Below are 26,921 nucleotides of genomic sequence, written 5' to 3' on the forward strand. Positions count from 1 at the left end.
ACATAAATATATATATGTATATATATATATACACATATATATACAATACATATATATACACATATATACAATACATATATATACACATATATACAATACATATATATACACATATATACAATACATATATATACACATATATACAATACATATACATATATATATATACTGATATAAAGGATAAACATCAAATAATGTTAAACCAAGAATTTGATTGTTTTTCATTTTCGCATTTTATTTCAGTGTTCCGCCCCCCAAGCTGTCTGCTCAAGAAAATTCCCTGGCCCTTTGACAAATATAGTTGGTGACACCCCCCCGACCAAACTGAAAATTCAACGACAGTGGGTCTACGTCTGGTTCAGTCTGTCCTGGATCAAACGGTCTTTGTGTCGGCTTCACCAACTGCGTTGTGTCTGCAGTGAAAGACCATTTCTCCAGCGTCCAACACTAGATGGTGTTGGACATATGAAACAGATGTACGTCCTTGTGTTTATAACCAAAAAATATAATAAAAAAAAAACTCACGTGTGATGATGTAATCCTGTGTTAGCGTCTCTGCGTGTTTCTCTTTNAGTAACTTTTTTTTTTTTTTTTTACAACAGTCTTCAGCGTAAAAACCGAACACCGATGACTCGTCGAGACACCACGACCGCATCAACGCCCAAAGCAGCTTCACGCACGACTTCACAGACGTCACGAACCACTGAGTTGTATTTGGATTATTTCACAAGACGATAAAACCTGACAATGTTTGGGCTCAGGAGGAGGAGGGAAAAAAAACAAACAAAAAAAAACCATCTGAGTTCTATTTTGTTAGAAAGAGAGGTTGTTATTTGTCACCGTAAGAAATTTGGAAAGAAGAAGAACAACAACAACAACAACAACAACAACAACAACAACAACAACAACAACAACAACACACTTACGTCCAGCAGAATCTAAGTTTTCACCATTTGACGTCTTTGTTGTGACAGTGGAAAAGTCCTGAGACGTACGTACCTGTGGCTTTTGACGGGATCGTAGTAGACCTTGGCCAGACCGTTCCCAGTTCCCACCATTATCTGGTTTAGTTTGGGATGCCACAGGCAGCGGACCACACTCTGGAAAACACACACACACACACACACACAGAAGCATCACAACACGGCCAAGAAAATACTTCACAGCGACTGAATGTTGAGGGAAAAGGAGGTCATGTTTTGAATCAACAACATCAAGACGGGAACGACTTTGGCTTCTGTGGACTGGATCCACTTCACACCACCAGAGGGGTCACTACCAGATTTTATTACGGTGAGTATTGTGTGTGTGTGTGTGTGTGTGTGTGACCCAGGTCGGTGGTTGTAGTCTGAGCGTGCTCCGATGTTCTGGTTGACTATATTTGGTTGTTGGGATCAGGGCTGGATCTCAGTCTGTGTTTGACAGATGGCTGGATGCCAACGGGCGAATGTGAGCACATTCATCCAGTCAGAGGTGAGTGTGTGTGTGTGTGTGTGTGTGTGTGTGTGTGTGTGTGTAAAAGACAGACAGAGAGAGAGAGAGAGAGAGAGAAAGAGACATAGAGAGAGAGTGTGTCATGAAATCACACTCGGTCCAAACTGAAGCCCCTCCGTCGTTTGCTTTCTTTTACTGTCTTCCCAGTTGACACACACACACACACACACACATCTGAGTCACGGCGCTGCATCTTTATGTGGAACAGACGAGGCAGACCGAGGGCAGTGGGTCTGTGTGTGTGTGTGTGGGGGGGTGTGTGTGTGTGGGAATTACTACGACGAGTTCGTTCAGATTCTGTGATGGCAAAAGCAGCTTAACGCCCAGCTGTTCAGCTTCTCTACTACACCACCAGTGAAAGGAGTCTCAATCACACTGACACACACACACACACACACACACACACACACACACGCAAGGGCAAATACTACACCAGTAAGTTCAATATACACACACGTACAGACGGAGTGAGTTTGAAGGGAGGGAAAAAAAACTCTGTTCTCTGTTCTTGACCTGATCAGGTTTGACAAAAGAATAAAAAAAAACGTCGCTGCTGAATCTAATCCACGATTTAGTCTGTGATTTAACATTTTGTTACATCTGGAGGGCAGGTCATCGGTTTGACTCCTGGGACAGACGAGGATTAGTCAGCGTCAGCTCACGGCTCTGTGAGGCTGTATTTAGAGGAACGCTCCGAGGGTTGCTGCGGACAGGAAGTGCTTCAGCCTCTTTAGGAACAAACCTCTCCAGGTGTTCATCAGAGATATTTATACAAACTTAACGTACGAAGTCACGTTAGCGTCTCAGAGTCAACTCTTCAGATTTGATCGCGTCTCTTTGGCGGAGGTGGACGACGTCACGGTCGGTAACCTCCTTCTTTTGAATTCCAAACTGGGCTAACTTTGATGCCACGTCAATAATAACACCGTTTTCAACGCATTATTTGCTTTTTTATGTTGGAAAAACCCAATATATTGTTGTGGCTAAAGTATCGCAATATATCGTGTCACTGACCCCGTATCACAATGCGTATCGTACCGCCATATTCTTGCCAATTCACACCTCAAGAAATTGTAAAAAAAAAAAAAAAAAAATATATATACCGATTGAAATCAACCTGCCTGTAGGTGCCGCTGTGCTGTATTCTCTTTGAATGACAACTTTTAAATGAGCGAATGTGGAACCTGTTCCCGTAGGAAACTCGAAGAACGCGTCAACACGTCCCAGGGCTAATTGACGTCTACACTCCGTGGACGTGCTTCAGCGTTAGACTAATAAATTGTCTCCTGTCAGGGGACAGTCCCCACACGCAGGAGAAGCAGAGACGACAGTTAGGAATCCAGCTGCACTCAACGCACGTCTCGTCAAGGTCCCGGGAATTTCAGCTCAGCGACGCAACGGCCGATGCCTCCAAATCAGACGGTAAAACCAAAATAAAAGTGACGGGAGAGCCAGGTAATTACAGTCAGAGAAACTGCCTCTTCAGACCAAACAAATCATCCTGTCCACAGTGGGACAGACCACGCGGACGGCCGTGAACGCGGCCCACCCCTGCTGGATGCAGCGAGGTGTCCACATCACAGCGCCTTTCGGTCCCGTCCAATCGTGCGTCTGCTTTCCAGATATTCAGAGAAGCCTGTTTATGCTCCAGAAATTCCCCTGTTTACACTTCACGTCCACAAAATTACATCACGGCATGAAGGAGGAAAGTTGACTCCGTCAGTTGTTCGGTAGCAGACGTCCATATTCCGACAAATAAAAATACCAGAAGGCGGAGGGAAAAAAACCAAACAGACTGAGGCCACTGCTGGATACGACCTACCATTTTTGTCAAATAAAGTCATGTGGTTAAAGCTGAAGATTCAACAATGGATTAGAACAGTGGTTCTTAAACTGCGGTCCGTGTACCACCAGTGGTACGCGGGGAAAAATTCACATTTTCAATTGAATAAATCTGAAACATACAATGCAGAATTAATACAACATTTAGAAAGAAAAACGTGTAGCTACTTGAGAGGTTGTGAGGCTAACGCTGCTGTATTCTAATGTTGGTCTTCATGGTCAGAGAGATCCATGTTTTCTCAGGTGGTTCAGAGTAGAAAAGGTTTGAGAACCACTGGATGGAACCTCAAGACACATTTAAAATTTCCTAGAAACAAAGGCAATTTGGTAAATAAATAAATAAAGTACATTTTATTGATCCAGAGCAATGATGGTCTTCAGGATATCTGGAGAGATAACTGAAGATTAGGCTCCATCCCAGACAACAAGGAAGAGCTTAAAGGATTAGCCAAAGAAAAATGGAAACGCGGCCTGACATGACAGCAGCCTGGAACTGGGACAACACAGCCATGAGCCGGGAACGGACTGGAATCTAACTGGAACTAAATACTATAATACAAGTAAAACTTATAATAAAAGTAAAACTAGTCAACACCAGGGTCAAACATGGTACTGTTACTGTGCTGTTTGAATCGGTTCCAGTGATATTTCAATGGTAGGAAAAGCGTCTACTACTGTATGTCCCAGAACTAATTATTATGACATTGGTTGGAGAAATGTCGTGGGATCGACCTTTCAAGTCTATAAAATATTTGCAGATATTCTGGCCGCAGGACAAATGAAGAAATTCTCATAATTAATCTTTTTTTTTTTCAACTCCACACAGACATCACAGAAGGCATGAGATCAACAAAGTTCCTGAGGCATCTGTTTGGACTCCAGCCAACGGTTCAGAGCTTTAACAGTCAGGGGTGGGGGGGATGGGGGGGGTCCGGGGTCGGGGGGGTTCACCTGGTCTCTGACTCTTTTGATGCACAGAGATAAGCTGAGGAGTATTTGAAGTTTTTACCACAGGGTATAAAACCGTCTCTGCTGCTACAGACTACAGAACAACCCAGGAGTCCAGGTCTGGGTCCAGGTCTGGGTCCAGGTCCGGGTCTGGGTCCAGGTCTGGGTCTGGGTCCAGGTCTGGGTCTGGGTCTGTGCAGACTGTTTAGTTACAGATGATTGGTGGTCCGTCCTTTCACTGGCCCGCCTGCCACGACACTTTATAAAGACTGCACTTAAATTCTTGGGCCATCTGAGCGGCAGGTGGCTGGTGTAAACACCGTCAGCAGCACATTCGTCAGGGTCACCGGGTGCACCAGGACCACAGACCCACCACCGGCATCGGAACTATTTTAGAAAGTTGAAGAAAAAGTATCCTTGTTTGTTTTGACAAAGGTGTAACACAGTGGTTGTTATGTTATGTACGAAGGATGAAAACTAAGAGTTTAGATTCAGAAACTGAAAACGACTGATATGAACAGGACTGAACTCACTGCAGCCACACATCGTCACAGATGAAGTTAGTAGTCTCTAACTTGGTAGAGTTGACTAGGTCAGTGGTCCTCTACCTGTTTTGTACCAATGACAGTTGGTACCAGCCGGAACTGTGGACCAGTAATACCACACCATCGTTGAAGGATCATTACATTTTCCAAATCAAACCTCCTTCAGACTTTCTTCTGTCAGTATCAGAGTCTGAATGACCTTTGACCTGTTGTTCTGAAACATTGACAGATTATCTTTGAGTGAAAACAGTAAAGGGATATGACTGGATTATTCTGGAATGAAGTAGTAAAGTAGTAAAACTGAAGTCGTTTTTTTCCCCACTGTGTCCGACTGTGGACCGGTATCAAATGACTTATGGTCCTGCAGCGGTCCCTGGACCGGAGGTTGAGGACACCTGGACTATGGGAACCTGTTTTAAGCTTACCCATGAAAATAACCTCAGGAGGAAGACGTAGAAATACATAAGGAATTGGACTAGAAATATATATATATAAAAAAAATCCAAGATTCCAAGAAAGTTAGTAAGGAATTGGACTAGAAATATATATATAAAAAAATTCCAAGATTCCAAGAAAGGTTTCTGCTCTGAAGGAAAACTGTTCTACCACTGGGCTCAAAAACCTGGACCACAGGGTCAAAACAGTCACGTCGAGACCTCCCTACATGTCCCCTCACATACTTTTCCAAAATTTCATTAACTTCATCCCAAAATGTCAAAACCATTTCACAGCATTCTCACAAAACGTCTGTGACATCGACAACTGACGACCACGAAGAACGTCCTTAACGATGGCTCTACGATTTCCATCCAACATTCCGTGTGTTTCCATCAACTCTGACGCTTTATTTCAGTGCCAAACTAACACAACACATTGTTGCAAAAAAAACAACACTGAACAAAAATAATTGCCCATCAGACGATGTAATGGATGTGGCGGTAGGAACGTGAACAAATATGTGAACCGTTGACATCGGTCGGGGGCGGAACACGCCAAAATGAAGTACTTTAATGACGACCATATAAAAGTTGATGGTTTGGTTTATTCAACACATCAACCGTTGCCACAGACATTGGCAGCTTGTGTCGTTCTCCAGATTGGCTTCATTTAGTTTCAGGACTGGTTCAGATACTGTTGGAGAATCTGTAGGATCAGAAATGTTGGGTGAACGGTTCACACTGGGACAGATGAAAAAAAAACAAGTGAAAGGCCAATGGAGAAAAAAAACACTTTCAAATGTTTACCGCTCGTCATTACAGTGAAGGAGAAGACAAACGTCCACAGGCTGATGTATAGGAGGAGGAAGAGGAGGAGGAGGAAGAGGAAGAGGAAGAGTGTTGTCAAGTTCTTAACACAATCTTTGACCTGAAGTGTCTGGGGAGAGTGTCTCTGTCTCTCTCTCTGATGCCGGCGGTGGCTGTTTCTGAGTGACACGCTCGGTGATGAACTCCCTAAAGTCAAGAGCACTTCAACCTCAGAGCCACTGTTTACTGTTCAGCTCTTTCATAATTTAATGTGGTTTAACTTTGGGGAAACGTACAGACTAACAGCAGCCACGACCTCGCGGTGACACCGACACTGTTTCCTCAGAGAAGATCGAGCGTGTACGCCGTCAACTCAACCACAGGGACAGGAAAGGCTGGTGACCTTTGACCCCTGGATGTAAAGGGTTACATGTAAACCTCGATGTATACATGTTTTAACAGTAAAGTGTTAAACAATGTTCAACCTTTTTGAATCTCTGAGAGGTTTTAGATACAGTATCGTCTTGGCTAACTATTAGCTGTAAACTAACTATTGTCAACATTCAACTTTTTCTGTTATCTTCTGATAAATCTAATATTTTTATCAATGTTATGGTATTTTTGTAAGTTAAAAAAACTTCCGGTATATCGTCAAAATTAGCTGGGTTTTTCATCATTTAGTTTTTGGCGGAAAATGTTGAGCTAACTTGCTAGCTATCCTTTGGCAAAAGTCACAACTAGATTTTGGGGTAGATTTTGATAACTTGTAGGATATGAAAGTTTATGTCTAATATAATTTTTTTATTATATTGTTTTGCACTAATACTTAGCTGTTTTGGGGGATTATTGTTAATTCTGTTTTTGTTACTTTATTTATTATGTGACTTAAACCAACACTGTTAAAAATGAGAAAAGGAAGAGAAAAATGTACTGTGTTGCATGTTGTGGACTCCATACCATGAACTCCTAGTTATTCTAAAAACAACAACAGCTTATTTCCAGGTAAACGGCAATCCTGAAACACAGCGCTGTGAACCCTGAAATTCAAAGTGTGGCATCTGAAAATCTAAACTGGAATTCGAGATCTCAGCAAATGACACTGTGTTTGAAAAACACCAGAGCCAAAACAACATTCTAATTACATTTGCACTGAGATAAAATGGGTGAGTGAACATGCAGCCTGCTCTCTACCCATAAGCTGGAACAACTGTTGCAGGAACTCAGCTCGGACTCTTTGCCAAGGTTTTGCAGGCACACGGCAGCTGGTTGGCAGATCACGATCCGGATACACAAACCCAGCTTTTGTCTCGTTTCTCCCTGTCATTCCCCCGGCCAAACATTTCCACTCAGTGCCTCTAGTGAAACCGTCGTGCCCTAGCTTGAAGCCATTAGCCCGAGTCGCTGTAATGACTACGGAAAGACTAGCACTAAATCTGATAAATAAAAAGAAAAGGTTTGGACAAGAGACGAGTCTGAAGACCGCAGCTCGGTGCTGCCTTTCATTACCCACAACGAGGAAAGATCACATTACTTTCTAATAGTTGGTCTTAAATCATCATTTTTCAAATCTGCTCTCTGCCTTCACCGCCCCGGTCCAAGACTTTCATCATCGTCCGCTGCGTTTAACTCTAAAACAATGCTTTTGTTTATTTTTCCTCCAAGATCAATATTGCTAAAATATGTATTTCTGCTCTGTTGCTAGGACGCCGCCATCTTCAGAGGAACGGATTTAAAAGAATAAAAACGTCAAATAACACAACCTAATATAAACCAAAATAAAATTTTCAATAATGGAAAGAAAAACAAATATTTCAATATCTGTGATCTGGTTCCAATGTTAATACAATTTAAATGACTTTGGTTGGACACGACTTCAGATGGACACATTATAATGATATAATATATAGATATATATGAGAATGTACATATATATCTATATACATACATATATACACACACATATATACATAGGTATATATAGATATATACACATTTACATATACACACATACATATATACATACATATATACTGTAGGTATATATATATACATATATACACATATATACATACATATATACTGTAGGTATATATACATATATACACACGTATATAGACATATATACACGTATATAGACATATATACACATATACATATATAGACATATATACATACTGTATATACACATATATACATACATATATACTGTAGGTATATATACATATATACACACGTATATAGACATATATACACGTATATAGACATAGACATATATACATATATATATGTGTATCTATGTGTATATATATATATATATATACACATAGATACACATATATATATGTATACATAGATACACATATACATACACACACACACTACATTTTAACATGACTTACTGCGTTGGTGACCTCTATTTCATAGACCTTCTCAAAGGAGGCTCGGTCGAAGAAGACCAGTTTTCCATTCCCCTGCTCTCTTTTCACCGACGTCCCAGTGACCAGAAGCTTGTCGTCTGGGCTGAAGCAACATTCCGTCCTAATTGCCAAACATCAACAGTGTCAGTGGATGAAATGCAAAACCAGCAGCATAAAAAAAACAGGTTTAAACACTTCTGTCGCTCACATGGCAAAGTAGTTGGTTAATCCAGCGGCCTCGTTCACTGGCTTCCTGAAGTTCCGTATGTCCCAAATCTTCAGAGTGTCGTCACCTAGAAATATGTGAGTTTTGTACATCAAATGCTACAGACACATAAAATTACCCACCAGCCACGACAACGTAATTGGAATTCATCTACAAATCAGTTTCATCTAAATCATATGTGTCAAACTCAAGGCCCGGGGGCCAAATGCAGCCCGCCAAACCGTTTTGTGTGGCCCGCAGGAGCTATACCAGTGGTCCCCAATCTTTTGGGGAGCAAGTACTACTTGTTACTACAGAGCAGTACCAAGGTGCTGAGCATTTAAGGATCATTACATTTAAATTAAAACATATTTTAGACTCTGTTCTGTTTGTATCAAGAGTCTGAATGACCTGTTATTTTAAAATATTGACAGAATATCTTTAAAAAACTACATCTTTAAATAGATTTTTTCACTGTGGCCTGGTACCAACTGACCTATGGACTGGGACTTGTCCACGGACCGGGGGTTGGGGACCCCGATCTAAATAATCTAAAGTCTTTTTTTTGTTCAAAGTCCATACCAAATCACAAAGTTTAGTTGTAATGCACCTTTAGAAAGCCAATCACAGCCTCTACAAAAAGCATGCGTGCGTGTGTGTGTGTGTGTGTGTGTGAGTGTGTGTTTATCCTGCAGTTAAAAACTACTTGACTAGTTTTTAAATAACAGTGAAAACAGACGCGCTCTTCTGAAGAGCTGGTCCAGATTAAAATCTAAATCTAATAAAGACTCGAGGCTCGACCGGACGGTGATTCAAACCACCAGGGCACGGCGCTGCGTCTTACCCCCCCGTGAAGCCAGAGTCGTGCCGTCGTAGGAGAAGGAGATACAGGAAGGGTCGGATCCTGGACTGTGGGCTTGTCGACAGTGGAACTTTGTGTGCACCTGAAGGGGAACGAGAAAAATGAAGGTTGACGACACTCTGTGTCCAAAGGCTGGGACGTTGAGTTTGGGGGATTTTTTACATAAACTTCATGTGACATAGAAACACAGAGTAAGAGAGACTGGAACAGATGTGCACAGGAAACGGACAGGAACGCAGCAGCATAAGAGATTACAAACACGGAGAAAAATGTTCTTTTAATAACGGCTGTTAGCTGTTATTAGACTGTTATGTCTCTTTTATCTGTGATCCCTCTCTCGCTGAACAAACAGCAGCTACTATTATTAATTACAAACGCCGCAGAGAAAGTCTACAACGACTAGGATGATTTGTGACTCAGTCATGTTTTACATCACCAGTAGAAATCATGGTTCGTTTGTCCGCTAAGAAAAAAAAAAAAAAAGCATCTGTAACTTCATCAAAACAACATTTTTCATTAACATCTCCCAAAATGTAAAAAAAAAAGAAGAAGAAGAAGAAAAAAAAGGCATCAGTATGTATCCGAGAAGTTAACCTTTCCATCTGGTGTTTGGATTTTCCTTCGTTGGTACCATAAATAGTCCGGTCATTTCCCTGCTGCACGGACAATTTTACCGGACAAAAACAATCAGAGCAGACGGATCTAACTTTAGATTTCCATTTTACCAAATCCTTTTTTTTCTTTTCTTTTTTCTTAATCTCAAACAAGCGCTGAAGTCACAGTCACAAGTCTCAGTCTGTAACGACAGCTCTTGTCAAAAGTGTTGCTTGAGAACGTCGACAACTAACAGTTACAAATATGGACCACCAGGGTCACAAAGAGGTTTATTTTTGGATTATTTTTTAGAGGAGACATGAACAATTACTCTCTCTTCTTCTTCAAAGAGATTTTAAAGATTGAACAAAAGGCCAGTGGAGCTGGAAGTGTGTTTTCTGGACTTTTACTCCAGTGTTTGTCACAGACAGGCTGAATGCAGGCAGAAAACTATTGCAGGGGTTCCCAAACCCTGGTCTGCGGACTGGTACCGGTCTATGGGTCATTCGGTACCAGGCTGCAGGGGTTCACAGTGGAAGGATTAATACGTTATTTCATTACTTCATCCAGCAATTTTTGTAAATAAATAAATAAATCTCACAGACTCTGATACTCTGACGTTTTATTTTGAAAATGTCATGATCCTAAAGCATCATTTAACGCCACCAATCCTTGGTGTGAAAAAGGCTGAGTGGCCACTGCTCTACTGTGTCAGAGCAGAAAAACACTTCACTGATGACAGGCCTGCAAAAGACTATTTAACAAAAGTGATTTAAAAAAAAAAAAAAATCGACCTTACAGTGATGATTTTTATTTTCCTGACGAGATAAAACTCGGCTCGTTTCCTCAGCACTCATCGCTCACAGTGAGTGTGGAGCAACAGAACTACGGAGATACCGATTGTGCCAGGTCTGCACTGTCTCTGGACGGGAACTGCCCCAGCTCATCACTCTGCCCTCACACACATCGTTTCCTCCAGCGGTCTTTAAATGAATGAATGAGAAATCAATAGAACGGAACTGCGTGTGTGCAAAAGCAAATGGGCTCATTAAAGAATGACCAGAGTCAGGATTTATGTCAGGCTTTTAAAAAAGAAGAAATCTGAAAGTTGCGAGCAACAGCCTGAATCCAAACTGCAACGCAACTGTTTATAAAGCATTTGTCATGGCTTTGATGTGGTTCAGAACTTCCAACATCCCTTCACTAAAATCTTGAAATGATGTTTTTTTTTTCTTGAGCCCCAAAAAAGAGGCCTTTTTTCCAAACTCCCTTTTTAACATTTTTTTTTTCTTGAACTCACCGAGTTTGAGTTGCCGCTGATTAATTTTCCGTGCGTTTCAACAATAACTAATCATTTTAGCCCTCATTTAAAGTCTGCTCTTGTGTAAATTCTCACGACTCCTCCGTACCTGTGTGGATCTGGACTCCTCAGTTCTATCCGGGCCTGGGTACGGACCGGGTTACGGGGAGGGATCGTTACTGGACGCTGCTGAAGCAACAGTCTGAGAAGCGGGCTGGCTAACGCTCAAACAAACATAACCTCGGTTTATACGGCTACGTTTTCATTAATTCTCAACGGAGCGCAAATAAATCACTGAAAAGGCGGAATTGCAGCAACGCGGGCTTCGTCCCAGGAAAGGAGGATAAGGGAAGAAGAAAAAGAGAGAGAGAGCACACAGCGTGAAAGGCAGATAAGATAGAGGGGCAGAAAAGAAAAGGGGGGGGGGGGAGGAGGAGGGGTGAGGTGAATGAGTGATGGAAGGAAACCAGGCCATACTTCACTTACAAAGTAATGGAGGAAAGTTATTAAGTGGAGGCGTTAAAAGATAACACCGTTAGCTCCTCGGGGGGGTTTCATCTTCTCTCGCTCTGTTCTTTCTTTTCAACTACGTCAGCATTTTATTCTCGTACAGGTTCATCTTTTCTTTTTTACTTTTTTTTCTTTTTTTAATCTCAGATTACCTCTAATGTACACATTCATTGGCTGTTCCCGTTCAAAAGGTCAAAAGGTCGGTCTTAGTGTTGAAAAAACTCTTCAATGTTTTCTAATACAAGCCTGAAAGGTTGGGGTCATAGGTCAGGTCTTAAATAAAAATGAGCTAAATTATATTACATGAGGCCTGGTCTCTGTGACACAAAGATCAAAGTCGTGTCAGTGTAGAGCAGCGAATCCTAAACTTTGTGGCCACACCCCCAATTCTACACAACGTTGAGAGAAAAAAAAAAAATTCTACAAGTTTTCTAATAAAAGCAGCATTTTTTCATACATATATAACCTGCATGTATTCATTAATGTCAGATTTAAATGAGTACAAAGGAAATGTTTTTATTTTTGTGAAAAACCAAATAAAAAAAGAAAAACGATCCAAACCACCATCACATCTTTAACCTTGCGTACCTCAAGGGGTGCCTGCACCACACTTTGAGAATCCCTGGAGTAGAGTGACAGAGTAAAGGGAAGGTCTACATTCTGTGATAAGACAATTCCTGCCCCACAAAAAATTGATCGATACAACTCTTTCACATCCGACAGATACCAACTCTTTCACGTCCGACACAGATACCGATACCGCAACTTGGAACGATACCGATATCAATCCAAAACCGTCTTTTCTCCTCTGGCTGCCGTTGTTGAGGTGGTAATACCCTGTTTATGGCATGTTGAACATTTGGGCGTAGGTATTGGATCGGACTAGCTACGATGCGATCCTGAAATTTTGACCGATATTGGACCGACGCAGAGTATCGGATTGTGGCATCCCTAACCAATACCAGTATTACTTTTCGGTACTTGTTGTTGGGATTAACGACAGCAACAAAGGAAAAGCTAATGATCGCTTGTGTAAGAAGTCATTCCTCATTACTGTACAGACAATTCAAACCATAAAAAGGGATTTATCAGACAAGAAAACTACGAAGTTCGGAGAACCTAACATGTTTAAAAACATATTTCTAACCCCACTGAGGGGTTTCCTCAGGTCAGCTGGTGAGAAACGTTATGAGCTTTAGCTCCGTGCCTATGAATCACTCCACATAGTTTTCCCTCTCTTTCCATATGATGTCTTCATGTGTAAGATTAAGACCATCTGCTGCCTGCACACGGCATTTTTAACCCTTTTCATGTAGTAATGTTGTGTAAGACTGCACCGCCTCCAATCACTGACTGTTTGCACTAAAGATAAATGTTTCCTGCTTTTACGTCATGTTTGAGAACACAGCCTGGCCAGAGATAAACAGGTGGAGGGAAAAAAAAAAAACAAAAAAAAAAACCAAGCCCTGCTAATGTAAAAAAACCCAAAACACCCCCCCTAAAAAATATATAAATATATATATTTTTTTTTTTTTTAAATTTGAGCAGTGCTTGTTTATATATATATACGTATGTGTGTATATATACATATTTACATATACATACAAATATGCATATACATACATATATAAATATCTGTATATATAAATATATATATCATATACACATATATACATACATATCCATATACACATATGTATGTATATATAGATACATATAAATGTATATGTGTGTGTGTATATATATGTGTGTGTGTGTGTGTGTATATATGTATACTCCGTTACTGTGTGTGTATGTGTATATATATGTATACTGCGTTAGAAGCCTGAAACCATGTTCCAAATTCTAAAGTTTTAAAAGGTTGTAAAATGAATGACGATAAAATCTAGCAAAAGAACAAAGAAATGCTGCAACACTGTAGAATCTGAAGTTAGCGTCGTCTGATCCCACCTCCCCCCTGCTGTTTCCTCACCTCTGCTGGGGGAGGGTGCCGTGCTCATTATGTAAACATGACATGTCATGACATCATAACACAGAGCGTACACTGACGAGGAAAACGCTGGGCATCGACAACAGAGCCATCCCCAAAATGAAGCCAACTTCAACTTTAAACCATAAGGCGTGGTCGACTTGTCGACAAAGATAACCTAAAATGTTGTTTATTGATTTGATGGCCAAGCGCCACCTAGTGAGCTGAGACACTGGGGTGTTTATTCTTTAGGGGAAAGGGCAGACCAGTAGTAACGCTGGGGTAGAGACGTAGACGTAACGGTAAGACGTCTGCCCCAGTTCTGAAGCAGTGGGGGGCAATAGTTAAGGAGCACACACACACACACGCACACACACACACACACACACACACACACAGACACAACTGCGCAAATCCATATCGTAACAGGGAAAGATCAGCTACTAAGGTCAAGTCACTGGGTAAGGGTGGGGTTAAGAACAGAACAGTTGTTGCCATGGCAACAAATAGACAAACAACCATTTACACATTGTGTACAAAAATGGAAAATTACTCAACCTGTATGTTTCTGGACAACAAGAGTGCCAACCCTGAACAGCAAGCAGGTCAACCACTGAACCACCGTGTGGCCCTTGATGGTAACATATTTACGTCTGGCTCAAATTTCTAGGACAGGGGTCAACAACAACCTTCTCAAAACTCAGAGCTACTTCAAGAAAAATATGGGTCCCCAGAAAAAAAAGAAGTTTGGGAAACACTGACTCAGTAAACCAAAAAACTACTTCCTGAGCAATGCCATAATAATCAGTTCTGTGACAGACATAGATTTGAATATCACTGCGAGTGGAACCGATTCAAACAGCACAGTAACAGTACCATTCTTCACACTCTTGTTGACTAGGTTTATTTTTTTTTAGAACATACCCCGTGGGCACCATTGGCAGTCCGCGGGGGCTACCAGGTGACCCCGTGGGCACCACGTTGGTGACCCCTGTTCTAATTGAAATTTTAGCCTCGCACAAAAAACCCCACAATAAACCAAAACATTTGGTTTCGTTATTCCACGACATCAATTAATCTGTTATGAAAATTGTAAACTGCTGCTGTTATGGCCGTGCTTGATTACATGTTAGGAATGAGGGGGGGGGTCGGGGGTGTGTTCACCGTGAACACACACACCCAGCACAGTTATTTCTAGAACATATGCTGCTGTTGTGAAAGCCTGACTGTTTGTTTACTATCCTGATGTTGGCCGGCGTTGGCAGATGCCACGGCGTTTGCTTCCTGTGATAATCTACGCGGCGCGTCTTTGAAATCGGACCCTCGGAGACTGGGTTTGAATGTTTTTCTCACGCCTTGTGACATCCTCCCCGAGCTATGCCCCGTGCACAGGCCAAGAACATTCTCTATAAAGTGTTTTAATTTAATCACCACGGTGTCAGTGCGGGTTTGAAGCGAACGGGACCTCCGACGGTTATGAATTATTATTATTATTATTATGATTATAACGCTCGTATAAATGATTTCGCGCAGAAAGTTGTTTCCTAAATTATTGGAATAAAGTAAATAAAATAAAACACCAGAAATATTTATATTAGAGATGCTCGGCTCCCAACGCAGACCGCTGTGTGTGTGTGTGTGTGTGTGTGTCTACATAGAACCCGCGTGCAGAGCTGAAGGAACACAGCATTGGGTTTCATGCTCAGCAGACTATGAGAGCAATCTACCGCAGGAACAACTGTTGCTGACCACACCGAGGGTCGCTATATAAATACCGGCTCTGCATGTCTCCTACCTGCATATCTAAACGACGGGTCACCTGAAAGACGCAACCATGCCCACTCTGAGGTCAGCGGTATATCTCGCTTTAACCTCGCTGACTTTCTGAGAATGGTGTGTTCGAAACCGCAGGCTCGGAGCAGCTGCTCTGATCTTTCATGGAAATCAACAAGTGGCGATTGGGATGTAAAGCCGCGTGTGTTAGAGGATCACTTTCAGATCGAGGGTGCAGATAATACAATGGTGGGGGGGGGGGGGGGTGAAGGGGGAGGGATTCTCTAACATTTTGGTTTGTAGTTGGATAAATGTAGAGAAAGAACAGGTGAAACAGTAACAAAAGAAAACCTCTTCTGTGTGGATCCACTACTGGTGTCGACATCTTGTTTCAGGGCTTATTAATAATCTATTTAGTCTTTTAATAGGAGAGTTTCCCTTCAGAATACCAGTGTGTACGTTATCAGACCATCGACATCTTTCTAAATAATTTGGAATTACCACGAAGGAAGTGGTTGAGACTGAGGATAAACAGAATCATATCATCGTTTGTTTGTTTTTTCTGTGGTGGATGTAAATGATAGAATTAAAAATTGGACTGAAGAGGTGACGATGAGATGAGAGATCAAGGCGGTGTGCGCTGAAATCGTACTACAGTAAAAAAACCCTGACACTTTATGAAAACCAGAACAGACTGGATGAAAGAAACCGATTATTAATCGTCGACCAGTTTCGGAGCCAGAACTACTTGAAAACTCACGAGTATCAGGATTTATTACATTGATAAAGTGAAAGTATGGATGAAAACAACCTCCGCGGCGCGGCTTATCAAAACCACTTCTTCTAACTTTGAAGTCTGAAAAAACATCCACCAATGACATCACTGCATTCCTCGGACCTCTGTGTTCCAGTAATGTTCTGGAATGAAGACCTGTGCCTTTAGCGTACATGCAGTCTGGTAATTCTGGCAGTGACCCCTGTGGTCAGAGGAAGAACACGCAATCACTCTACGGCACCGCCGTCTGAGGGAGACCTGTTTGACTCTCTTCCGTGGATCAATCAGGCTATGTCAGCGTACGAGAACCTGACGTGTCAGACTCAATAGCTCCTCTTCAGGTTGAGCGCCAGATCACGGTCAAATACGTGATTGATGGTGATTGATCTGCGCGCATATTCCAACCATGAGTAATGGCTGCCGTACCGCGGCCATAGTTCTGAGTCGGGGAAGGGAGCTGCCGTGAAAGGTCAACTTCTTTTTACGGTAGTAGCTGAATTGGAGTCAGCAGCGCGGGTCGCTGATTAAGGCCGAGGGCACTGACAACATTTCTGAAACATTCTGACAAGCTCCCCGGCTCCAGGGCGGGGTGAGGGGGGGGGGCGGCAGACACAGCTATTATGAGATGCTATAGGATGTAGGGTAAATATTTAGTTTGGAGAAGGAGGAGGTGATAAATCTGAAGAGCTCATTCATGACTCACTCACCGGGGGGAGGGAAATACGAGAGGGAAGAGACGAGAAAAAAAAAAGTTTTAATACCTGCACTGCAGGTATAAAATTCCTAAATTTGGAAACATTAAAATAATCAAGATATAGACATAAGAATAAAAATACAAACTAAATTTAACGAAAAGATTATTTCAATGACAAAAATGTACCAGCTGTTTTAAAGAGTGTGGTAAAGTTGGGTCAAGAGAAGAACAGAAAAGTCTGTCAGAGTGCAGCACCACTGTTGTATCTACAAACTCCAATCAAAAGATTGACTTTGTTGTTTACATTCTGATGCTAAGAAAGATTTTACAGCTTTGTTTTTATTTTGTAGCTCAAAAACAAAGGCAGCATTTAGAGTCTGTCGACTGTTGGTCCCCTAATCAACGTCAAATGCTGTCGTCTTTATCTGTAAACTCTAGGACTGTAATCAACCAGAGAGAGACTTGGTCGACCGACAACCTGAAATTCCGACCCAAACTCGACTTATCACTGCGGATTGAAATGAAATGAAACACATTTGCTGACGAGGAGCTCTTCGTAATCACAAAGGAAGAACGGTAGAAACGCTGCGTGTGGTTGAGCATCAGTAAAACGACTGAGTGACAGTGACTGTTACTGTGACTCCCATCACAAAGTCAAGACCAGGGAGACAGACATCAATGATGGGACACTTCAACTTCAGGACAACCATGTGGTAGAAACTGCGTTTTTCCCCACTGTCTGTGAGTGGTTTTTAAACAGACATTAGTGTGATAACAGAGAAGAGAAAAGAGAGAAAAAAAAAAGGAAATGTTTCCCAGGAGCCAAGATCAACTGTTAACTCCACCACGTCATTTGATCACCGCTTTTTTCCACATTAACTAACAGTGGAAAAATCGTGCTTGTTGTCCCAGCAACTACTAGGTAACTCAATCATCACATAACAGTTAGTACTGTCGTGCTCGTGGCTAAAGGAGGGAACTTTTTTAGGTTTTTTGAGATGTTAAAGAGTTAATTTTGGTTAATTTAATTAAAGATGAATTTAATGAGGCAGTGGTACAAGAGACGGTGCATTCACTGTCCATATTATCAGATGTCAACAATCAAAATCAGTGTGTACATTTACAAAAACTAGGAATTAGACTTGGAATATTGGTACGTTATAATAAAATTAAATTGGTAAAAGATGAAAAAAATCTAATAGAACAAGATTTACATTGTCTCAATTTTTAGAACATATTATTGTCTGAAACTCCAGTCTCCCTGGTCATGTGATCTCCTACTCCTGGCACAGCCATTAGCATATAAGCTAAAACAGCTAACTGTAGTAGGAGTATCTTGTATATGGCCTTAAAGAGCAAAAAAAGATAAATATTGCAAATTAAATTCTTTTTCTAAATGAGCTGATGTTTAACTTTGGTCTCTAAACTTTAGATAACGCAGCGTTGAAAAGATTCTCCAACCTTTTAAAAAAATAAAAAATTTAAAAAAATAAACATTTGCAATTAGACAAGTTTCATATAAATATTCACCCTCTGTTTGGACCAAAGCATTTTTCAAATTCTGGTCAGTGTGAGAGACTTGTCGACCTTTGACCTCTCCGGCCTGTGACCAGATGACCTGACTCTCAGGACCGCTGTAGTCAAGGCCAGAGCAAATCCTCTGTTTACATCCACATTGTGCTGGTGTGTGTGTGTGTGTGTGTGTGTTATAAGACTCACGCTGAGGTTTCTGTCCCAGATCTGGATGGTGCCGTCGTTACAGCCGGCGGCGATCAGCTTCCCGTCACGGCTGTAGGTGCAACACGTGGGGATGACCTTCTTCCCCTGATAAGAGCGGGGCTTGAACACGGACTTGTGCTTCTTCTCTGACTTCACGTCCCACGTGCGGACGGTGCTGTGAACACGGACACAAAGTGTGACTTCAGACAGCGGCCCTGAATCAGTCATGACAACATCTGTCAGTCCAAACACATACAGTCATTAACACCATGTGATACAGTGAAGCCCAGTCATGTTCACCTCATATGAACATGAGGGTAGAAGACTGTGTGTGGCAGGGTGTGTGGGGGGGTCAGGGAGGGGGGGGGGGTCAAGGGAGGACAGTAGATCAGTCTGACAGCCATATCTGAAGCACCCATGAAATTCTGATTCTCTCATACATCTGCTGAACACATTACAGAACCTGGAAGACTTTGAAGACCAGAAGTCCTGGTTACTTTACTTTGTAGGAATCCTTTGCTGCTACAACAAGAAAAACTTTTTTTCACAGGTTCAGGTCTGTGATTTAAAAAGCAACAACACTGACTGTTGATTGGAGGTTTTACCCCAGTGTTTCCGAAACGTTTTTGAAAGACTACATTTTATAACTTTAGAAAAATCATACGACACACCACTATTTAAAATATTTTGCAAAAAATTAACTGTAATGAAATAAAACGATCTTCCCTTTTCAATTTACTCACAGCCGACTCAACATTAACCTCCGACACAATCCTTGACATATTCGCAGGAATTGAAGAAAGACACGCAAGAGGATCTTCATCAGCTCAGAGTCTCGCTCTCTTTTCCCCCCAGTTTTATTGCCATCTGCTGGGCATTTAATTGTTCTGCCTCTTACGTTTACATAGACAAAAATATTTGCATTGAAATAATAATTATGTTTTCAGACAAACATTTTCCGCCGCACACCTGATGATGCCTCACAGCAGACTGGTGTGTCACAGCACAGTGGTTAGAAATCGCTGTTTCAGGCTATGACTGAAATGGTCTGGAATGAATAACACCGTTATACAGTACAGTTGCCAACACATTCACATGTGACAAGAAGGGTATGATGAGGTCATCGGTGGCAACGATGAGTCTCACCGACTCATCGTTGGTCCTTGGATGTGGGGAGTTTAAGTGGAACTGTTTTTCGTGGGGAACGGAATCCGTCATAAACCTAAAGGATGTCGTTGAAATGCACTGGTTATAAGTATTGGGGGGTGTTACTGTGAGATGGACACATTATTGTTAGTAAAAAATGTAAGAAATTATTGTATTAAAGAGCGCTATTTGAAGATTGTGTCAAGAATATATTTATACTGTTTGTATTATTACTAGCGTACACACTCTACTACCACCACGAAGTACTTAGAAGACACATCTTTGTACTTGCTAAATTTTGAGAAAAAAAAAAAAAAAACACAACTCAAACTCTCAACATTCATACCAGACAGAATGTGTCCAAATGTGTCTCCTGACCCGCAGCTCGCGTTCCGTGATCATCGTGGCCTTTGGGGTCACGAGGTCAGCGGAGGAGTATAAACACACGGGCAGGGCTGCTACTAACAGCCAGGCAAAGATTCCTCTGTGGCGGGATACAAAGTCACACAGACGCACACACACACTCAACTGTGTTTGGATAAGTCCAACATTGTGATACAAATGCCAACTGAAGACATATGGTTTAAGTGAGAGCTGGCAGGGGTCAAATAAAACCCTGCAGGCAGAGTTTGGTGTAAATCCACATAAATCAAAGTTCCTCTTATGTTTAAAAAAAAAAGAAAAACTCAAATAAGGTGCAGAAAAGCTTCACGTCAAAGAGGTTTTCCTGGTTCAGAAACGAAGGCTTCCACAGCATACAGTGGAGTTGAACCGAGCAGATGTGTGTGTGTGTGTGTGTGAGAGAGAGTGAATGGGACATGACGGCGTCCACACTGAATGACAAATTGGTCCACCTGCCGCCTCACACACAGACAGCTCTATTTTGTTTACAGAGGACCGGCGTAGGCGTCTGTCAGGTCAATAAAGACAACATAACCTTTCACGTCGCACACAAAAACTGGAATGCTATTTATCCTGAGCGTTCTTTTCCAAAACACGGCACGGCTCGCTGTCAGAGGGATAAAGCTGAAAGGATGGAGACCGTCACCAACGGAGCAGCCTTCACTGTCAGAGCATGAAGGGTGGGGGTGAGAAGGGGGGGCAAAGGGGGCAAACGGGGTTTTGTCGCCAATACCAAATATTAGTTCCGATACTTCATTGGGTTTCAGAGTCAACAAAATGTTTAAAAAATATTTTAAAAAAATCAAACTTTCGGAGTAGTTAACGCAGCAAACTGAACAGAGAGTATAAAGTTCAGCTAGATTGCTAACATTGCTAACGTACGTACGAACTTAAAAATATCGGCTTGCTAGCTTAGCACAGTTTTGGTAATACTGCGTTGTTACTTTCAACAAAGATCGTTCCCAGGAGTGATTAACCGGTCAATTATTTTTCCATTAATTGATCCATTAATCGTCTGTTTGTCCAACTGGGGAAAAACTGTCAATTCGTAGCTAAATTTTAGGTTAGAAATCAAATGGTCAACATCTTCTGGAACTCTTGGATTTAATTTCTTGAGTGCGATGTTTAATTTTCCAGTAGGATAATAAACAATAACTCAGGGAAGAGAAGTTTCCTGACGACCCAATGAGGAAACATCTGGACCGGTCTACAGCCGTATGCATTCGGGGCGTGGGTGGTTTTTTTTTCTTCTTCTTTTTCAGGAAGTAACAATAAAAATGTATGTAAGATGTCAAAATATCCAAACGCACCCTTTAAAGGGCAACACGTTGACACTGTTTTCCACCCGATCAGCAGCCGGCTCTTACCCACGTCTCCGCTCCACAGACACGGGGCTGAATGTAATCAAATTGAGACCCATACAGACTCAGTCATGCATGTGCACTTTACGAGGTCGTACCGTCGTTCACACATCAACCCAGCGCTGACAACTCCCCCCGGCCCCAGATTTGATCTGTTTGTCAGGTTACAGGCCGAGCGGGGGTGACGGTTGCTGGGATCTTTTTCCCAGATGATGAGATAAGGAAAAAAAAAAGGAGGGGAAAAAGTAGTCTGCGTCTGAGGTAAAACCGGATGGAGGTTTCTACTGGTTGACTCACTAACTAGGGCTCTGTTAATCTCAAAAACCAAGAAGAAATCGACAGAGTACGAAAAAACCCAGAAGGATTTGGTGGAAAATGCACAAAAATAAAGAAAGAAAGAAAGAAAACAAAGGTCGTAAAACCTGGGCGGAAACGTACAACATAATTACATGATACAGGAGGAGCCCAATAAGTAGACGGGATCTACTAGTAGATCGTAAAGGTATCGCAAAATAATGGTAGATCATGAGCAAACAAAAAATAATATAAAAAAAGAAAGAAATGTTTTTATATAATACATTTCTAGAACTTGATTAGCAACGATACAATGATTAAATCATTTTGTGCCACACAGCTACAGCTATTTAATCAACATTTAATCGATGAGGGATGTGAATCTTTGGGTGTCTCACGATTCGATTCCGATTCTTAGGGTCACGATTCGATTCAAAATTGATTCCTAATTCAAACGATTCCTGATTCAAAAACTGATACAGTGCATAGTGTGTGTCCATGAAGCAGATTACAGTCTCAGGTACAGTTTGTAGAAGTATGTACTGTTATATAAAATACAATTTGAACAAAAAACCCTATAATGTATATATAAATATATATTCAGCAGTATATATTAAATATTGTCAATATACAGCAGGTGGATGACTTTGGTCTGGTCGACTGAACAGTAGCTTCAACCCAACAACGTGTTGTCACCTCTGATTCAGAGCCAGTTTCTGCTGTGAAATCCTGCAGATAAACTCACAAAAGAAAAAGGACTAAAGATCCAGGTCAGGTCCATGAAAAAAAAAAAAATAAATAAACACCGACTAAAGATCCAAGAGTTTCAGTCACAACGCGTTCATGATTGAACTTTAAACAGGGAGAACACATGCCCTGCTCAAAGGCTGTGGTAGGTGATGGTGAAGTGGACATGCAACAGTTGACGTGTCCAACTGTGCGGTGGACGGTTGGACGGCTCCAACATGCTGCCCACTGTCCACACCTTTTCTTTTTTTTTCCTTCCTTCTGTTTGGATTACTGAATTTCAGGGAAATAAATCTGTGGCCTATATTTCAATTTTACAGACTGTGGAAAGATGCAGCTTAGACTCAAGATCAAGTGTGTGTGTGTGTGTGTGTGTGTGTGTGTGTGTGTGGAGCAGGCAGTGTGAATCTGTCTCCTCCTTAATATAAAAGTCAAGCCATGAACTGTGTGTGGCATTTATTAAATTAAATGATTTTAATTTTAATACGTTTTGTTGAGTTCAACTGACGGAAGCGGCTGAAGAAAGATAAGAGCCGACATCTCTGTATCGGTGACTGTGTGGCCCCTCAGCGGTGGTTAGATCTATATACGACGCAGGGGTGTCAAACATACGGGTCACGGGCCAAAACTAGGCCCACTAGGCTGTTCAGTATGGTCCACTTGATGAATTTTAAAAATTACAATGAAACGCAAACAGATATTTCTTTGTAAAATTATATTCCATTAAATACAACTAAATAATAAATATCTAATATACTTGTACTTCTTTGCAGAAAGAGGGGAAAAACATGGACTTATAGTAATATATCATTTATTATGCGGCCCATGGACCAAAATGACATTTTGTCGATTCAATTTCAAGTTTTTAAAAACCCAAAACTTACATTTGAAGATTCCCGTTCACTTGTGTCATTCGTTTTAAATCCAGTTCATGTTTCGTCTGTGTTTATCTTTATTTTTATTTTATTTTTTTATTATTTGATACTTATTCCCAATCCTGTTGCCTTATTGAAACTATGTGAAGTTCGCTTCTTTCCCAGAAACAGAAGCTGCCGAGTCGTTCTTTAAGTCTCTTGGCCAACACCGACGCGTCCACGTCCAGCTGCGGCGCTGTCCGCAGGCCAACGTGGAGGGAATCCCTGGCATTCACGTCTCTTGTAACATTCCTCAAATTGTGTGTGTTTTTTAATGTGTGCACATGTGCAGGACACACCAGAGTCCAGAGTACCATGTGGGCCCAATTAGAAGGACCGTGATGGTCCTGGACTCTTGTAGGGGGGGGGGGAGGGAGGGAGAGAGAGAGAGGGAGAGAGAGAGAGGGACAGATAGAGAGAGAGAGGGAGAGAGAGAGAGAGAGAGGGAGAGAGAGAGAGGGACAGATAGAGAGAGAGAGGGAGAGAGAGAGAGGGACAGATAGAGAGAGAGAGAGAGGGAGAGAGGATCTACCAACAGTTACAGTAGCCTCTCACTTTCAATAGAACTTTTTCTGAAGAAAAACAGCTTCAACGTTGTTAATCGTTAGTGACGAAAGAGAAGTTGAAAAAAAAACCCACCCTGACAAACGATCTGAGTCAGTTTTCAGCTACACTCCTGTTAAGATGCTGATGAAGAAATTGTTTCACGTGGCTCGTACTTGTCTACGCAGCATTCAAAAATAAAAAAACAAAAAAAACAAAAACCACATGTTCAGCCTTTGAGGGAAAACAACATATTCAGCAGCCGCAGATCAAAGATGAACAACGTGGTGAAACAAACTGTGAAACTGAAGAGCAGATGAATGTAGAAGGAAGTGGACACAATCACTGCCCCCTGCTGCTACACCTCCATACTCCATCCCCGTCTCTCCCTGAGGAACATCGTGCTGGTTTTAATGGAATCGAATTTGGAACGCTGTTCTTCTGAATGAGAATCCGCTCAGAACCAGGGTTTTTAGAATCCTTAATGAAGGAACTGGGCGGTCCGGTGAACACGCTTAATGAGCTTTTGTCTAATCGACACAACCGGAGGGACGCGCGATTGAAAAGCGGACACAGAAGAAAGGCTCTGTGAAGACTCTGGTGTGGGTCCGGTGTTTAAAGGGGCACTCCCACTGTTAGTCGGGTCTGAAAAGGACTTCTATAGGTTCTGTATCTATTCAGGGTCCGGAGCCTATGGTCGACTGGTGGAGACATAAAAAGGGAGAAGACGGAGTCGACAACAAAATCATTCATAATCTGTGTGGACAAAAATAAGAATAAACGTCCACATTTATCTAGTAACGGCAGACGATTTGGAACCAGAGTCTGTAGCGTAGCATCTAACCATAACCATAAAAGTCAGATACCGATATTTTTTAGCTGAATGGTGACACTCAATATACATTGATTTTCTTTTCCTGTGATATAATTGGGGTTTCCTCTAAAGCAGAGGTTCCCAACTTCTGGTTCAGGGACAGGGTACAGGTCCGTAGATCATTTGGTATCGGGCCGCAGTGGGACACAGTTAAAAAAAAAAGTACTTCAGTTTTACTAATTTACTTCATTCCAAAAGAATCCAGTCATATCCCTTTACTGTTTTCATTCAAAGATGATCCGTCAATGTTTCAAAACAACAGGTCAAAGGTCATCCAGTGGGGCCAATGGGCCCTGAGCCAGCTGCCTGCGTCAGTCAGTGTGTGCAGCACAAGTAAAAAGTGAAGGAGGTGGAGCCGAACCGCTGACTTCAAGACTTTAAAAAAAATCCAGTGATTTGGTAATTTTTTTATAAAGTATTATTTACACTGATTTATATCATTATTACAAACTTAATCTTTGCTCAATTTCATTCAAAGATGATCCGTCAATGTTTCAAAACAACAGGTCAAAGGTCATCCAGTGGGGCCAATGGGCCCTGAGCCAGCTGCCTGCGTCAGTCAGTGTGTGCAGCACAAGTAAAAAGTGAAGGAGGTGGAGCCGAGCCGCTGACTTCAAGACTTTAAAAAAAAAAATCCAGTGATTCGGTAATTTTTTTATAAAGTATTGTTTACACTGATTTATGTCATTATTACAAATTTAATCTTTGCTCAAATTGGATGAGACTTTTTTGTTGGTCTCAGTCAGTGTAAAAATCCAGTCTTTAACTGTGATGTAACGACAGCGACCGTCCACAGAAACTATGACTCTCAGATCCACGCTCTGTTATAACCTCGGCAGCGTTCTGAAATCTGACCACACACGCAGTCGCACTTTATCACAATTACCCCAGCACTGCACCGCGGTGCACAGCGGTGCACGTTTCCAGTGTGATAATCAGTCAAAGTGCAACAGTGGAGATTTAGGAGCCCAAACTATGTGCACCTGTAAATCACCAGCAGGCAGTTCTGCTCTCCTGACCCACAGAGCCGGGCCGCCGTGTGGACGTGCTCCGCCGCTGCGGCCGTGAAACGTCCTCGCCCGCAGCTGCCGGGCCTGCGAATGGCTCCCAGCGCTCTTCTCTGCTGCGCGGCGGCCAGAGGCAACACCCAGTGCTAACGTGCCAAGGGAGGATTTCCAGAACCAGGGGAGGATTTCCAGGGTTAAATAAACCAGTCTCCACATCTGGGCCAGCACTGAGTCCTGGTAAACACCGGGGCTGCGGCCCGGCCCACAGAGCCAGGCCCCTCACTCTCCACTTAATGATAACAGCTATGGGGTTCTGCACTGCTGCCTGTCACACTCACTTAGGATCATCACTGAGCTCCCAGTCCAGAACACCTAGTCACACAGAACCCTGTAACAGAACCCTGTTACAGAACCCTGTTACAGAACCCTGTTACCGACCCTTGTCACAGCCCTGTTACTGACCCTGTTACAGAACCTTGTAAAAGAACCATATTACTGAACCCTGTCACAGAACCTTGTAACAGACCCCTGTTACAGAACCCTGTCACAGAACCCTGTCACAGAACCCTGTCACAGAACCATGTTACTGTCCTTGTAACAGAACCTTGTTACAGAACCCTGTTTCTCTTCTCCTGCAGGGCGGTTCTGGTCCAAACCCTGTTTATAAACTCACTGTACATGAACAGTGTCTACAGTAAAATGTGCCATTTGTCAATGCACAGCTGTGAGGGCCGACTAACCT

General features: G+C 42.0%; 1 protein-coding gene across 1 annotated transcript in view; it reads right to left on the reverse strand.

The window, feature by feature from the left end:
* The window catches only part of wdr70 (WD repeat domain 70), a 42,382-nt gene that overhangs the window by 7,668 nt on the left and 7,793 nt on the right, over nucleotides 1-26,921 (reverse strand). The window contains exons 10-15 of the mRNA XM_008325874.3: nucleotides 18,892-19,066; nucleotides 9,540-9,639; nucleotides 8,699-8,783; nucleotides 8,473-8,611; nucleotides 992-1,100; nucleotides 526-603 (exon numbers count right to left, since the gene is read on the reverse strand). Coding sequence (XP_008324096.1) covers nucleotides 526-603; nucleotides 992-1,100; nucleotides 8,473-8,611; nucleotides 8,699-8,783; nucleotides 9,540-9,639; nucleotides 18,892-19,066 — 686 coding nt within the window. The remainder of the gene's footprint in view (nucleotides 1-525; nucleotides 604-991; nucleotides 1,101-8,472; nucleotides 8,612-8,698; nucleotides 8,784-9,539; nucleotides 9,640-18,891; nucleotides 19,067-26,921) is intronic.

Source organism: Cynoglossus semilaevis, chromosome 14 (genome assembly GCF_000523025.1).
Source record: "Cynoglossus semilaevis isolate Cse_v1.0 chromosome 14, Cse_v1.0, whole genome shotgun sequence".
In the NCBI taxonomy this organism is placed as follows: domain Eukaryota; kingdom Metazoa; phylum Chordata; class Actinopteri; order Pleuronectiformes; family Cynoglossidae; genus Cynoglossus; species Cynoglossus semilaevis.